Source organism: Dendrobates tinctorius, unplaced genomic scaffold, assembly GCF_039654945.1.
Source record: "Dendrobates tinctorius isolate UK_male_01 unplaced genomic scaffold, ASM3965494v1 ptg000093l, whole genome shotgun sequence".
Lineage (NCBI taxonomy): Eukaryota > Metazoa > Chordata > Amphibia > Anura > Dendrobatidae > Dendrobates > Dendrobates tinctorius.
The window spans coordinates 17,441,789-17,457,598 of NW_027361761.1; the positions used below are offsets into that span (position 1 = coordinate 17,441,789).

The window sequence follows — 15,810 nt, forward strand, 5'->3', positions numbered from 1 at the left end:
AGGCGTCAACCTCAACAACAAAAGGGTCTCTCCTGATCAGGCTGGGTAAGAACAGGAGCAGTGGCAAAGCTCTCCTTAAGAAACGTGAAGGCGTCCACTGCATCCTTACTCCAGTTTACCAAGTCGGAACCTTTCACAGTAAGATCTGTGAGAGGTTTCACCACAATAGAGAAGTTTTTTTATAAACTTGCGGTAAAAGTTGGCAAACCCCAGAAATCTTTGAAGAGCTTTCAAAGATGCAGGACGAGCGCAATTAAGAACCGCTTTTACCTTCTCCGGCTCCATTGTGATGGCCTGGGGTGTCAAAATATGACCCAAAAAAGATAGACTTTGGACCCCGAAAATACACTTTTCTTGCTTGGCGAAAAGTTGGTTATTGCGGAGTACATCCCTTACATGATTCAAATGTGAGTCCCAGTCAGGAGAGAACACCAAAATATCATCCAGATAGACAATTACATAGCGGCCAATAGCATGTTGGAAAATATCATTGGTGAAATTTTGAAAAATCGCTGGAGCATTGCACAGCCCAAAGGGCATAACCAGACACTCGAAGTGGCCCTCGGGGGTATTGAAGGCGGTCTTCCACTCGTCGCCAGCCTTTACACGAATGAGATTATACGCCCCTCTCAGGTCCAACTTCGAGAACCATCGAGCCCCCTGAACCTGGTTAAACATGTCCGGAATCAACGGTAGTGGATATTGGTTACGGACAGTTATCTCATTAAGACCTCGGTAATCTACACACGGCCTGAGTCCTCCATCCTTTTTACTGACAAAAAAGAAACCTGCGGCCAGGGGTGAGGTGGACGGACGAATATGCCCCTTTCTTAGAGCCTCTTGTACATACTCACGTAAAGCTTCTCTTTCAGGAGGAGATAAATTGTATAAGCGTCCCTTAGGGAATTTACAATTGGGAACCAAATTGATAGTACAGTCATAAGAGCGATGAGGTGGCAACCGCTCAGACTCCTTCATAAAAAAGACATCTGCGAATTGGCCCAAAAGACTCTGAAGAGAAGCTTGTATGGAGACGATACCACAAACGTGTGTTAACAGGCATTTCTGTGAACAATCTGCACCCCACTTTCTAATTCACCAGAAACCCAGTTAATGTTGGGATTATGGAGCTGGAGCCATGGGAGCCCCAGTATGACACTAGTTGGGAGGTCATGCATAACCAAAAATGACAGTTCTTCCACATGCAGTACACCAACATGAAATGATAGCAATGGAGTACAGAGACTAATCTCCCCATTAGCTAGTGGGGTGTTATCAATACCAACTAATTTAGTGGGGTGAGCGAGTGGAATTAAAAAAATACCCAAAGAGACAGCAAACTCATAACACATAAAATTAGCAGTAGCCCCTGAATCAATCATGGCCACTCCTTCTCCCTTAGAGGAGGAGAAAGCGATAGAAATTGGCACCAAGAGTCTCTTAGAACTTAAAGGAATTACCTGTCCACCCACAGGCCTAGGTGGTGTATTCCGAGAAGATTCTTGTGGAGTGCAAGGGCGCCGCGGGCAATCCTTTATCCAGTGCCGAGGATCCCCGCAGTAAAAACAGGTTCCAAGTGCGTGGCATGGATGGCAAGGACTAGGTTCTGTGGTAGTTTGCATGGCTCCCACTTCCATAGGTTCGGCAGCTGGCAGACTCGGAACAGCTGGAGTGACCCTAGAGAAAACGGAAACATGCGCTGCTGCCTGCTCCGATCTCCTCGCCCTTAACCTGCGATCAATTCTGACCATTAAGGCCATCAGCTCCTCTAGAGACTGGGGCAGGGTGTAATGTACCAGTTCATCCTTTAGGGCTGGAGAAAGGCCCCGCTGAAATTGATTCCGTAGGGTGGGATCATTCCAATGGGTAGCTAAGCTCCATCTACGAAACTGGGTGCAATAAATCTCTACCTCCTGATCACCCTGGAACAGGGAGGTGAGATTTGCCTCGGCCAGAGCTACTTGGTCAGGCTCATCATAAATATTCCCTAAGGCTTGAAAGAAGTCGTCTACTGAAACACGGAGATTTGAATCTGGCGGCAGAGAGAAGGCCCACTCTTGGGGCCCCTCCCGTAAGCGAGAGATTATGATACGGACTCTTTGAGCTGGAGGACCAGAAGAAAGAGGTCGTAATTGAAAATATAATTTACAATTTTCTCTAAAAGAAACAAATTGGCTTCTATCTCCGAAAAATGGCTCGGGTAAGTTAACTCTAGGCTTAAAATTAGTTGTCCCTGCCACGGCAGCTGCTTGAATTTGCTCCTGACGCTGGACCTGCGCAGCAAGATCTTGCACCAGCTGAGTAAGACCCTGCATCTGATTGACTAAGGAGGTCATAGCGTCCATTTGGGTGGCCGGTGATTATGTTATGATTCCACCACACGGCGGGGAAAGAAGGTGCCACTGAGCTCCACCCCCCCGCTGACCCTACCTACTTGCCGGTCCCACCCTAGCCGGTGGGCGACAACTGGGCGGCGGTCCCTTCCTCGGCATAAGTGCAGGGAGCTACAGTGAGGGTAAACCGAGGGTGGAATTAATGCTGGAAAACCTAAGGGAGACAAGCAGCAGCAAGGAGGACTACAAGAGTGATACTAAAGAGAGAACGAACCTGAAGGGTTAATCCACGAAACCCAAAACTAACACACCAAACAGTAATAACTTTCAGCAAAGACAAAGCGGAAAGCTAGAGTCCAGAGGTACTCAGACGAAAGAGAGACCGGGAGGCTGTCAGAGGTTGTACCGGGCAGCGCAGTGGAGAAGGCAGGAATCCGTACCACAAAAGAATCACCGGCAAGGAGTGAAAGCCCTGAGGAGTGCTAAATAGGAAGAAGGCGGGACATACGAACAGGAAACAGTGAAGCAGCCAATCACCAGAACGGGGAAGAATGATGAACGAAAAAGAACTAGTTGATCAGAAACTGAATATTCTGACTGGCTGTGTGGCACAGCCAGTAAGGCAGCGAAACTTGCTGTGGAACCCAGACTAGACCCCGGTACGAATCCTGACAGCGTGAGACATAATGACGGACCGGTATGGTATATTGTTTTTTTTCTTGTTTTACTTTTATTACAGGAGAATTAGGGCTTCGCTGGAATTAGGCATTTAAATAAAAATGGAAAACTGTGTTTTGACTTATTTCAAAAAGAGGACTTTATTCTTGCTGTGTGTTTAAAGACCATTCATCTATTGGATTAGTAATGGATGGGTGTCTTACAGATGCTTCTCCATTACTAAGCAGTGGGCTTGATGTCACCTGCCAATACAAAGTTGACATCAACTCTACAAATATGAGTCCCACTTGCCACCACTACAGGACAAGTGGGAAGAGCTTGGCAAAGTGCCAGAATAGCGCAGGCTGCTATTTTTATGTTGGGGGCAAAATCCATGGCCCCTTACCAGCCTGAGAATACCAGCCCCTCAGCTGTCTGCTTTAGTAAGTTCGGTTGTCAAAAATGAGGGGGGACTTATCGCCATTTATTTTAATTATTTATTTAATTAATTAAAAAAACAGAATGGTGACCCCTCTATTCTTGATAACTAACCTTGCTGAAGCTGACAGCTGAGGGTAGCAGCCCCCAGCTGTGAGTTTTGTTTGTCTGGTTAGCAAAAATACAGGGGAGCCCACGCCGTTTTTTTAAACTTATTTATTTAAAGCACAAGAGCGGCTAATGAATACTCCTATCCGTCGCTCCTGCTCTCACTGTAATTAGCGGTAGCATGTATCGGATTATGAGATCGGTAGTCTCATCAGCTGACACCAGTGACCGGAGGTAAACTTTATACCTCCAATCACAGCTTAGCGCTCACGCTGTCTTTTGACAGTGTGGGAACCGTGTCTCTCTGAACGGCGGGGATGATTTCCCAGCCAATCATAAACGGTGTTTGCCACGCTGTTATGCACATTACAGCACAGCAAACACTGGATGTTCTGGCCCCCCATTCAAGTGAATGGGGTCCAGGTTCAGGTTCAGGTACTGTTCTAATTTTTTGTAGCTGTTTTGCCGAACCTGCCGGACCCAAACATCCTTGTTTTCATTCATCTCTAGTTACTACCTCATGGTGTCTGTCATGACATCAGGGGCCTTCTCGGCACCGAAAGCCTCTGTGAATAGTTATGATGCCCAACATTGTGCCCTAAAGGAAAAATAGGCTAGGCAGAGCATTTCTGAGGACCAGACGAAGCATCCATCATGAAAATTGATGGTATACTATTTTGGCCTACTAACTACAATAGTATAGATTCCCACCAGAAGAAATAAGAGATTTTGTAATAGTGATCCTTATCTAAGAGAGCACAAATTCCAAATACAACTCCCTCTGGTCAAAACAACTTTTGGTTTAGGTATAATTACAATCTCAGAATTTCTCTAGAGAAGAATGTGGAAAAAATTTGGACTACAAGGTGGAAAATAAGGTCACATAACCTGCAATTTCATAACAACCACGATGATATCAAATGCCAAAGTGGAAGTCCTAGACTTCTATATATTTTTATTAAAGTTCCTTTAATTATCTCTTCATCCTGGATTCAAAAATTTCACAAACGACTATCATGTTTCATTTGGCATAAAAAAAACACCAAGAGCAAGTAGAAATATCTGTTTCAAAAGTAAGAATAAAGGGGGCTTAGCCCTCCCCAATTTACAGGATTATTATCAAGCAAATATTAAAGTGGCTTATACCCAACATGAAGCACAATAGGGTTACTTTGGAAGAAAACCAAAATAATCAAAACCCATTAACATTTCTAATTTTACTACATTTATTGGTTCCCTCCCTTCCACTACCTTCCCATCCATTATTAAATGCCACAATGGCACCTTGGAAAAAAAATATATAAATTAACATCTCAGAATCTATCCTCTTTTCCACTAGAACAAGTGCCATTGCATATTTTCTTTCACATTTTTCCTCATTTTCCTTACAGTAAATGGTCTAATTTAGGCACCAAAGACTGTTTGTATCTACTTAAAGCTCCCAATAGATATAATATAGAAAACTTTCAAACTTTAAAATTTGCATTCAGTCTACCAGATGAGGAACTATACAGCCTCCTAGACATAATAAAATGTATCAGAAGCAAAATCTTTCTCCCCTCAGTGTTACCTAAGGCTATTAATACTCATTTAAGAAATACCCATTTGGTTTCAGTGTGGAATATGAAAAATGTATATGCTCTTTTTAATTCAGACACAGAATTTGTCAAGCAAAATAACATAATCAAATGGGAACAAGATGAAAATAAAAAAAATTCTAATAAAACTTGACAGCAAACTTTTACAAACAATATCAACTCCGATATTCTTAGTAATACTGTGTTTGATCAAATACACTATTACTAAGAACTCTGTATGATTTAAATGCACTTTTGCTTTTTACTCATTTAATTATAGCAGGGTTTTTTCATTTTGTCTTTTGTAGGTTTTGTATGCTTTTTGGCCATGTGAACATGCATTTATATACTGCATGTGTACCAACTCAAACCAAGCTCAATTTTTGTGTTTTTTCTTTGTATTTTTGCATTCTGTGCAAGCTGGGGTGTGGCCTCCCTCTCCTGAGCTGGAAATCATATTTAGAAGCTTCCCCTGACTGGTGTCCACTGGTTGGGACCCGGTCCTTGTCTGCCCTTACTCACACAGATGTCAACTTTGACACATGATAAGGTTATTAGTACTAGAGAGTGTAGGGCCGCCCCGACCACAGAGTCACCTTGTCGATGGTGGGACGGCTTTTATGCTATGTTTGATCAAATACAGTATTACTAAGAACTCTGTATGATTTAAATGCACTTTTGCTTTTTACTTATTTAATTATAGCAGGGTTTTTTTCATTTTATCTTTTGTAGGTTGTGTATACTTTTTTGGCCATGTGAACATGCATTTATATGCTGCATGTGTACCAACTCAAACCAAGCTCAATTTTTGTGTTTTTTTTTTCAGTGGACATGTCATGTATAAATCTTTTAAGATGGTTGCTCTTTACCGTCTCACCACTCTCAGTGGACTACTGCTTTGTTCTGTTTCCCATTCTTTTTGTTGTTTTATCCCAAATTTCTCCTTTTTCCTACCGTATCCAAGTTCACCTAGTTCCCTCTCCCCCTTTTTTCACTTTCACCCATTATCCTGTAAAAATTTATATTATTATTCTTCACATAGTTTCTATGGTATTATTCAATATACTCCAATAATATTATATATGTTGAATTTTCCCCTATCCTGATATTAAGCAAAACCAAAGGAAAAAACAATGTATGCATATACCCTAATAAAAATAAATAAGTAAAAAAGCAAGTGCATTAAATAACATAGGGTACTTAGTAAACACTATTTTGATCAAAAAAGTATAAAGCTGTCCCACCACGACAAGGTGTACCCATTTGAGACAGTAACTACACTAACGGTTAAAACCTACCTAGTGTGAATAGTAGCAGAGTCTCTGGGTCCCAAACGGACACCCAGCTTCAGTGTAGTTACTGTCTCAAATGGGTACACCTTGTCGTGGTGGGACAGCTTTATACTTTTTTGATCAAAATAGTGTTTACTAAGTACCCTATGTTATTTAATGCACTTGCTTTTTTACTTATTTATTTTTATTAGGGTATATGCATACATTGTTTTTTCCTTTGGTTTTGCTTGCTTCTATGGCCAATGTGAACATGCTTTTACATCATGTATGTCATTCAATTCTACTTCAGTTCAGTTTTTTTGTTTTTTCTTCAGCATTTTTGTATTCAGTACAAATAGGGTGTGGCCTCCATTCTACTGAGCTGTGTAGTTTATTTAGTCCCTCTGAAGCTGGGTGTCCGTTTGGGACCCAGAGACTCTGCTACTATTCACACTAGGTAGGTTTTAACCGTTAGTGTAGTTACTGTCTCAAATGGGTATACCTTGTTGTGGTGGGACAGCTTTATACTTTTTTGATCAAAATAGTGTTTACTAAGTACCCTATGTTATTTAATGCACTTGCTTTTTTACTTATTTATTTTTATTAGGGTATATGCATACATTGTTTTTTCCTTTGGTTTTGCTTGCTTCTATGGCCAATGTGAACATGCTTTTACATCATGTATGTCATTCAATTCTACTTCAGTTCAGTTTTTTTGTTTTTTTCCTATCCTGATATTGCAACATTTCCCAAAATAAAAATTATTGAAACAAAATAGCTTCTGATTTAGGTAAAATTACAATCTCAAAATTTCTCTACAGATGAATGCTGAAAAAATTATTACAACACAGGGTACAGGAAAGATATATATCTTTGTACCATGTTAGCCTGTAGATTCATGAATATTTAGAATTGAGAGTCCTCAGTGGTTGATATCTTTTAATGGCTAACTGAAAAGATGGTAACAAATTGCAAGCTTTCGAGACTACGCAAGTCTCTTCATCAGTCTAGCCTGATGAAGAGACCTGCGTAGTCTCGAAAGCTTGAAATTTGTTACCATCTTTTCAGTTAGCCATTAAAAGGTATCAACTACTGAGGACTCTCAATCCTGAATATTCTACAACACAGGGGAAATTAAGGTTACATAACCTGTAATTTCATAACAACCACGATGATATCAAATGCTAAAGTGGAAATCTGGCTGAAATGTTATCATTTTTATGAATGAAAGTTCTCACCAAATATTTTTTTTTACATATTGTGTTGGAAATAGAAAAGGTCCAAAGTGAGATCGATAAAGTTATTGGATCGAATGCGCCCCAGGTCATTCATCGTAGAGAGATGCCGTATACTGATGCCGTTATCCATGAGATTCAGCGATTTGGAAACATTGTTCCATCCAATTTGCCCCACGCTACTATTCAGGATGTAAACTTCAGAGGATTTCTCCTTCCCAAAGTAAGTAAAAAGAAGAAATATTCAACCTTATTTTTTGGTAACACCAAATTTAAGTGGTTTCCACTATGTATTTTTACTTTGGCATAGATAATCACTTAGCAGCCTTTGTCCAGTTTCCCCAGTCTCCTCGCTTCCTCTTCCAGTCGGGGATGTCATGTTATGTTTCAACCAGTATGGACGGAGTATTTTGCAAAACACTTAGACATAAAAGGAAGGAGGAGATTTGGGGCATGGGCAGTGGTGCAGACGAATGACAGAGGTCCAAGAGATGATGTTTTGTTTTTATATTTTGAAATCACCTTGTGACTATTTTTTATATATCGATAAGTATTGGATAACCCCTTATGGACAGGTATTTTCCATCCATTTGCCAAATGTTCTCCAATATTCTGATTTCGGTGCCTATAGACCCATTTTACTCTTCTGAGCTCTCTGCTTATCAAACTAAAGAGGCTTTGGAAGCCATGAACATGCATTTTTACAGGAATTAAGTCAAATTCCTTAAGTGATTTGTAAGGTTTTATAATTTTCCATGCTAAACAAAATAATTATTATTTTTGTTTTATTCCATTATAAGGTAATACCAAATATATATAATTGTTTTTTGCTCTTTGCTCTATTACTTTTCCATAATAAAAATGTCTTATTTGAAAAATATATAGATATATATATTTTTTTTCTGCTACCGCATTCTAAGGCCCATAACTTTTCCTTTTATTTTTTGTCAGTGGCATGTGTGGGGAAATAAGTTCTATTGGTATTAATTTTTTTCAATACAAGCCAACCCTCATTTTCTTGCTTTATGTTATTATTAGGCCAAGTGCTGTGTGGTCAGATTATACTTTACAGTCAAACTTTGGTTGGATGAGTTCCCTATATGCAATTTTTCTTGCTCATAATTTGTGATCATTAAAATATTTTATATAATGAAAAAAAACAAACATTTTTTAAATAATTTATTTTTTTTTTTTTTACTAAACTTTATTCAATTACATTACCAGCCTTAAAGGTAATTTGTCAGCAGAGCAGTAGAGGTGGGCGGAAACTCGAATGTTCAGGTCCGGTGGGTTCTGACGAACAGTTGCAAAAAGTTCGCGTTCGAGTGCCAGAACAACACCCGGACCCAAACCCAGACCCCATTCACTTGAATGGGGGGCCCGAACATCCAGTGTTTGCTGTGCTGAAATGTGCATGACAGCGAGGCAAACACCGCTTCTGATCTGGGGGGGGGAATCATTCCCACCTGTCAGAGAGTCGCGGTTCCCATGCTGTCAAAAGACAGAAGGAGCGCTCAGCTGTGGTCAGAGGTATAAAGCTTAGCTCCATTCAGGTGTCAGCTGATGGAACTACTGATCCCATAATCCAACACCTGCTACCGTTAATTACAGTGAGAGCAGGAGCGGCAGATGGGAGTATTCATTAGCCGCTCCTGTGCTGTAAGTAAATAATTTAACAAAAAAGAACGGTGTGGGTTCCACTGTATTTTTGCTAACCACACAGACAAAATGCACAGCTGTCAGCTTCAGCAAGGCAGTGCAGTGAATGTAAGGCCTGACCAAAATTTGGACACCCCATAAAACCCCTTTGAAGAGATGTACAGGAGGGCCTCCTGAAAACAACGCTCCAATTATTAGGAAGTATGTCTCCCATAGTGTTTTCCTATGCAGTGAATGCAAGAGCTTCCAAAAATTTAGGCGCACCCAAAATAAACCGTTGAAGAGACGTACAGTAGGGCCTCCAGAAAAGAATGTTCCCATTATTAGGAAGAGGGTCTCCCATACTGTTTGCCTATGCAGTGAATGCAAGGGATGCCAAAATAATGGAGGAATGGAGGCACTTGGAAGAGATGTGGAGGAGGGCCTCATAAAAAAATGCTCCCATTAGAAAGGAGTGGGTCTCCTATACTTGAAAATGCCCTGCAGTAAGTGTACGGGCTGACAAACATTCACCCCTGGGTGGTATACAATAAGATAATGCACATATACAGTATATATGGACTTGTTCTTTGCCAATGTGAGAGGGGCATATGTCTCTTTAGCCCTACCGCCCCTTGGAAGATCGGATAACAACCTAGTGCACCTCCAACCCGTGTACAAGCCACTTGTACAGAGAGAACCTGCTGTCACTCGCACAGTGAGGATATGGACTGAGGAGAGTGATGATGCTCTGAGAGACTGATTTGAAACAACCACTTGGGATGTGCTGCAAGATTCCAATGGTGATGACATGGATGGTCTCACACACTGTGTAACGGACTACATTAATTTCTGTGTAGACAACACGGTACCCACAAAAGTAGTGAGGTGCTTCTCTAATAATAAACCATGGATCAGCCCCGGAATAAAGGCTCTTCTCAAAGAGAAGAAGTTGGCCTTCAGATCAGATGACAAGGGCAAGCAGAGAGAGGAGCAGAAAGATCTGAAGAATCTAATCAGGCAGGGAAAGGCTAATTATAAGAGAAAGATTGAACTAAAATTGTCACAGAAAAGGATTCATGAAGTCTGGGAGGGTCTAAAGTCTATATCTGGGCATAGTCAGACTGTCTCCAGGATGGTTGTAGATAAAGAGGGGCTTAATGAACTTAATCTATTCTTTAACAGATTTAGTCACACACTGGCTGCTCCTGCCCCTGCATACCATTCACACCTCTCTGCTACAATAACCTCACCCCCTGCTGCAACTTGTCAACTGAGCCAGGGTCTGTTCTTTACAAGTACCCAGGTTGCAAAAGAACTGGATAAGATCAAAGTTTTGAAGGCTGCAGGTCCTGACGGCATCAGTGCAAGGCTAATCAAAACCTGCGGGCACCAGCTGAGTGAGATCATTACATATCTGTTCAATATGAGCCTGAGAATAGGTATAGTACCACAACTGTGGAAATTATTGTTTGTGGTACCAGTTCCGAAGAAACCTTATCTGAAAGACCTTAATGACTATAGACCTGTAGCATTGACATCACACCTGATGAAGATACTAGAGAGATTGGTTCTCACACGTCTCCGTCCTCTAGTGAGCTCGGATATGGACCCTCTCCAGTTTGCCTACAGGCCAGGCATTGGTGTGGATGATGCCATTATCCACCTTCTAGATAGGACTCTCTCTCACCTGGAGAAACCTGGGAACACTGTGAGAATAATGTTCTTCGATTTCTCTAGTGCTTTTAATACCATACAGCCAGGTCTACTGAGAGACAAGCTGGGCCTTGTTGGCGTGGACCTCCAACTCTCCACCTGGATCCTTAACTACCTCACAAACTGACCTCAGTTTGTAAAGGTTCGGGACAGTGTGTCAGACACGGTGATCTGCAATACAGGGGCATCTCAAGGTACAGTTCTTGCCCCTTTTCTCTTCACACTGTACACTGCGGATTTTAAGTGCAACTCATCTAGCTGCTACTTGCAGAAGTCTTCTGATGACTCTGCAATAGTAGGCCTCATCACAGGAGGAGATGAAAGTACAGAGATACTAACCAAGCTTTTGTGGAGTGGTGTCAGAGGAACCACATTAGGATTAATTCCGGGAAGACCAAGGAATTGGTGGTGGACTTTCGCAAGGGAAAAAATCCACCAGTAGTGGTGAACATTCAAGGAAATGACATTGAGATAGTCAACACCTATAAGTACCTTGGTGTGATCCTCGATAATAAGCTTGACTGGGCCCATCACTTGGATGCAGTGTACAGGAAGGGCCACAGTAGGCTTTATCTGCTCAGAATGCTGAGAGCCTTCGGAGTTAGGGGGGCACTCCTTGCATCCTTCTTCAACTCTGTTGTGGCATCAGTCATTTTCTTTAGTGTGGCGTGCTGGGGTAGTGGCATATCAACCAGGGACAGCAATAGGCTGGACAAACTGATTAGAAGGGCCAGCTCTGTCCTAGGATGCCCCCTTGATCCAGTTCAGGAAGTAGGCGACAGGAGGATACTGGCCAAGGTGAGCTACATGGTGCAGAATGATTCCCATCCCATGCATGAGACCGTGACAAAGATGTGCAGTACTGTCAGTGGCCGGCTACTTCATCCTAAATGTGAGAGGGAGCGCTATCGAAAGTCCTTCCTTCCTGCTGCAGTTAGACTGTATAACCAGCACTGTTCAAAAGGGAGAGCGACCCAAACAGTGAACTGATAGATCCAAAGTTGTGATAGTCCGGTTATATCTTTTTTTTTCGTATATGTACCTACCTACTGTCAATGTAATGCCTTTATGCATCTGTATCTGTACTTGTTCCTGCCTTGCTGCTGTAATGCTCTGAATTTCCCCATGGTGGGACGATTAAGGCTATGGGCCCACGTAGCGTTTTAAAACGCACAGTGAAAACCGGACTCCTTCCCAGAAATCGCACGTTTTTTTCCGCGCTATTTCACCGCGATTCTGTTCACAATTTTGCCGCGATTTTCTCAAGCACTTTCCAAGCGATTTGAAGCATCGCTTGGAAAGTGATTGACAGGTTGGTCACACTCATCAAACATAGTGTTTGACAAGTGTGAGCAGCTTTTTACTATTGAGGCTGCCTATGCGGCATCAATAGTAAAAGATAGAATGTTAAAAATGATAAAAAAATAAAAAATCGGGGTATATTTACCTTCCGACGTCCTGCGCTGCCATCCCGTGCCTCAGCATTCCCAGCGATACCTTGCGAGACCTGTGATGATGTTGTCTCGCGTTACTATAGCGATCTCGCGAGACTGCTAGAGTCACGCGAGACTACGTCATCACAGGACCTTGCCGCAAGGCATTACTGGGAACGCTGTGGCCCGGGATGGCAGCACGGGATGTCGGAAGGTAAATATACCCCGATATTTTATTTTTTATTCTTTTTTTTAGAGGGGTATGGTACCCAGGGCCTAGAGGACAGTCTCCTCTCCTCCACACCGTGGGTACCAACCGCACATGAGACACTTAACTTCCCGCATGGTGGGCATAGCCACATGCGGGAAGTAAGCGGTTCTCATGCATTCCTATGGGTGCAGAATCGCGGCAATTCTTTGCGATTCCGCACAAAAGAATGATCATGGATTTTTTCCGCGATGCGATTCCGCCGTGGAAAAAAAGTGCAGCATTAGCACAGCATGTGCGGAATGCCATAGGTATGCATGGGGGGCGTTCTGTGCACGATTTTTAAAAGTTTTCGCAGCATTTTCGTGCCGAAAATCGCGGCAAAAACGCTTAAAAATCGCATCGTGGGCACACAGCCTAAAGGATTATCTTATCTCATCTTATCTTAATTACCATGGGAAAGTTTCTGACTTTTTTCCCACGGTCATTAGTTCATTCACAGATCAGCCGGGGGACTACCGCTGACGTCACTGAGGCTGCGGGGAGTCCCCGGCTGATCTGTGAATGAACTAATGACCGTGGGAAAAAAGTCAGAAACTTTCCCACGGTAATTAGATCATCTACAGGAAGCCATTGAGGCTGCGCAGAGCTGAATCAATTCATTTAGTAGTATTTTGCAGTGGAGCTGGTCGCTTTAGCACCGGTCCTCATTGTAAACTATTTAACCCCATCTGATGGATTGCAGCGTGGGACATGACTGAACGGCGGAGAGGTAAGGATATTGGTGATTTTTTATGGGTTTTTTTTGCAGGTCATGGTTTTTTTGGGATTCCCAGACTAATAAAAATTTGTCAAAAACTTGGGGTATTTATTTCATTAAATGACTTTTTAATTAATGTCTGTGTGTGGTTTTTTAACCCTTTCTTAGTATAGGGTTAATAATGGATCTGTGTCTTATTGACACCTCTCCATTATTAATCGGCTTAATGTCACCTTACATTCGAATGGTGACATTAACCCTTTGTTATATTAACCCATTCTCCACTGCTACAGGGCAATGGGAATAGAGAGGATAAGTGCCAGAATTGGCACATCTTATAGATGCGCCATTTCTGGGGAGTCTGGGGCAGATTTTTGTAGCCGGGGGCGGGCAAAAACAATGGTCCCTTTCATGGCTGTTAAAATCTGCCCTCACTCACCTGCTTAACCTCTCTGGTTGTCAAATTATAGCGGAAGCCCACGCATTTTTTAACAACGAATTAACCCCTTAAAATAACACCTACACCTCCCAAATTTTGCACACAAACCCACATCTAATTATTAGTCAGGGATATATAAAAAAACATGAAATGAAATGGTTTACTGTATGTAAACCATGTGTCATTTCATGTCGGGTTGGGGAATGATTTGACAGAAGCCGGCAATTGAATTAGCGGCTATTCTGCTATGAAGAACTCTATGAAATATATATATATATATATATGTTAGTCTCAATGACTTGTGTGTATATACTGTATATATATATATATATATATATAAATTAAAAAAAATAAATCAAAAAAAGGGCAGCACTACCAAAATTAAACAGTTGGTGCAAAACCTATTCAGCAGTGTCCAGACAGCCAAATTAACAAAAGTAATAAAATAGGCAGCACTCAAATTAAATGTGAAAAAAAGGGGATACTTTACTGATCCTCCAGTGGCAACGTTTCAACGGTGACCCGTCTTTATCAAGCTTGATAAAGACGGGTCACCGTTGAAACGTTGCCACTGGAGGATCAGTAAAGTATCCACTTTTTTTTTCACATTTAATTTGAGTGCTGCCTATTTTTTTACATATATATATATATATATATATATATATATATATATATGCATTCTATGTGTCTATATCTATTCTTTCGTTTCTGTTAGAAACCCTGTCATAGGGCTCCATTATATGTCCATTTTGCAAGCCGGCGAGAAAGTCTCGGCATACTGATGCCATACGGATTACAAAATACGCGACCACACCTTGCTTATGGATGACATACGGAGCACTATTTAGGGGTCATTCATCCGTATTACGCATGTAAAATACGGAACATATTTTGCGTCGGTTAGTGTGACCCCGGCCTTAATGGAGATTAAGCAATTGTCTGATCGTGTTGAGCAGCTCGCTGCTGAAGTGCAGGGAATTTCCGCCTATCTCGCTCAATCACATGCTGTTGAATCCAAAATCCCTACTCCTGATGTGTTTTCTGGGGATCGGTCTAATTTTTTGAATTTTAAGAATAATTGTAAATTATTTCTTGCCTTGAAGCCTAACTCATTGGGGAGTTCTGCACAGCAGGTTAAAATTGACATCTCCTTGCTGTGCGGCGATCCCCAGGATTGGGCATTTTCTTTGACACTTGAAAATCCTATTCTGACTAATGTGGATGCATTTTTTCAGGCCTTGGGGTTGTTGTATGATGAACCTAATGCTATTGATCAAGCTGAGAAAGCCCTATCGGCATTGAACCAGGGTCAGGATTCTGCAGAGTTATACTGTCAAAAATTTCCAAAGTGGGCGGTCCTTACTACATGGAATGATGGTGCCTTGGCAGCTCTTTTTCGCAAGGGTTTATCAGAAACCGTAAAAGATATTAGGCCGGAGTCACACTAGCAATTAAATCGGACGAATGCAATGCGATAAAAAAATCGCATTGCATTCGTCCCAATGTTTTTGTATGGGGCAGCTCCCATCATCCGATTTTTTTTTCTGGACGTTTCCTCGGACCGAGACAATCGCAGCATGGACTCGGATCCAATGCAAGTCTATGGGGGCGATAAAAAATTGGATTACAAACGGACCAGATATGTGAGTTGCGATAAAATCGCACCCGGTGTCCTTTACAAAAAGCCGGCAATTCATTTAGCAATACAGTAAAATCACACTGACAGGTTAAATAAAGAAACGAAAGAATAGATATTGACACATAGAATACAATATATATATATATATATATATATATATATACAGTATAAAAGGAAAAAAAATAGGCAGCACTCAAATTAAATGTGAAAAAAGTGGATACTTTACTGATCCTCAGATGGCAACGTTTCAACGGTGACCCGTCTTTGTCAAGCAATGTGCTCATAGTCAATACAGACTTAAATAGTAGTATCACATGTGTATAAAATTCCAATGATTAATCCGTTTTACATATTCAAA

The 15,810-nt window shown here is 41.5% G+C and overlaps 1 protein-coding gene across 2 annotated transcripts in view; it reads left to right on the forward strand.

Annotated features, from left to right (window-relative positions):
* Nucleotides 1–15,810, forward strand: part of LOC141098586 (cytochrome P450 2C5-like) — a 306,296-nt gene that overhangs the window by 229,744 nt on the left and 60,742 nt on the right. For both annotated transcript variants that reach the window (XM_073586497.1, XM_073586496.1), the window contains exon 8: nt 7,658–7,842. In XM_073586497.1, coding sequence (XP_073442598.1) covers nt 7,658–7,842 — 185 coding nt within the window. The remainder of the gene's footprint in view (nt 1–7,657; nt 7,843–15,810) is intronic.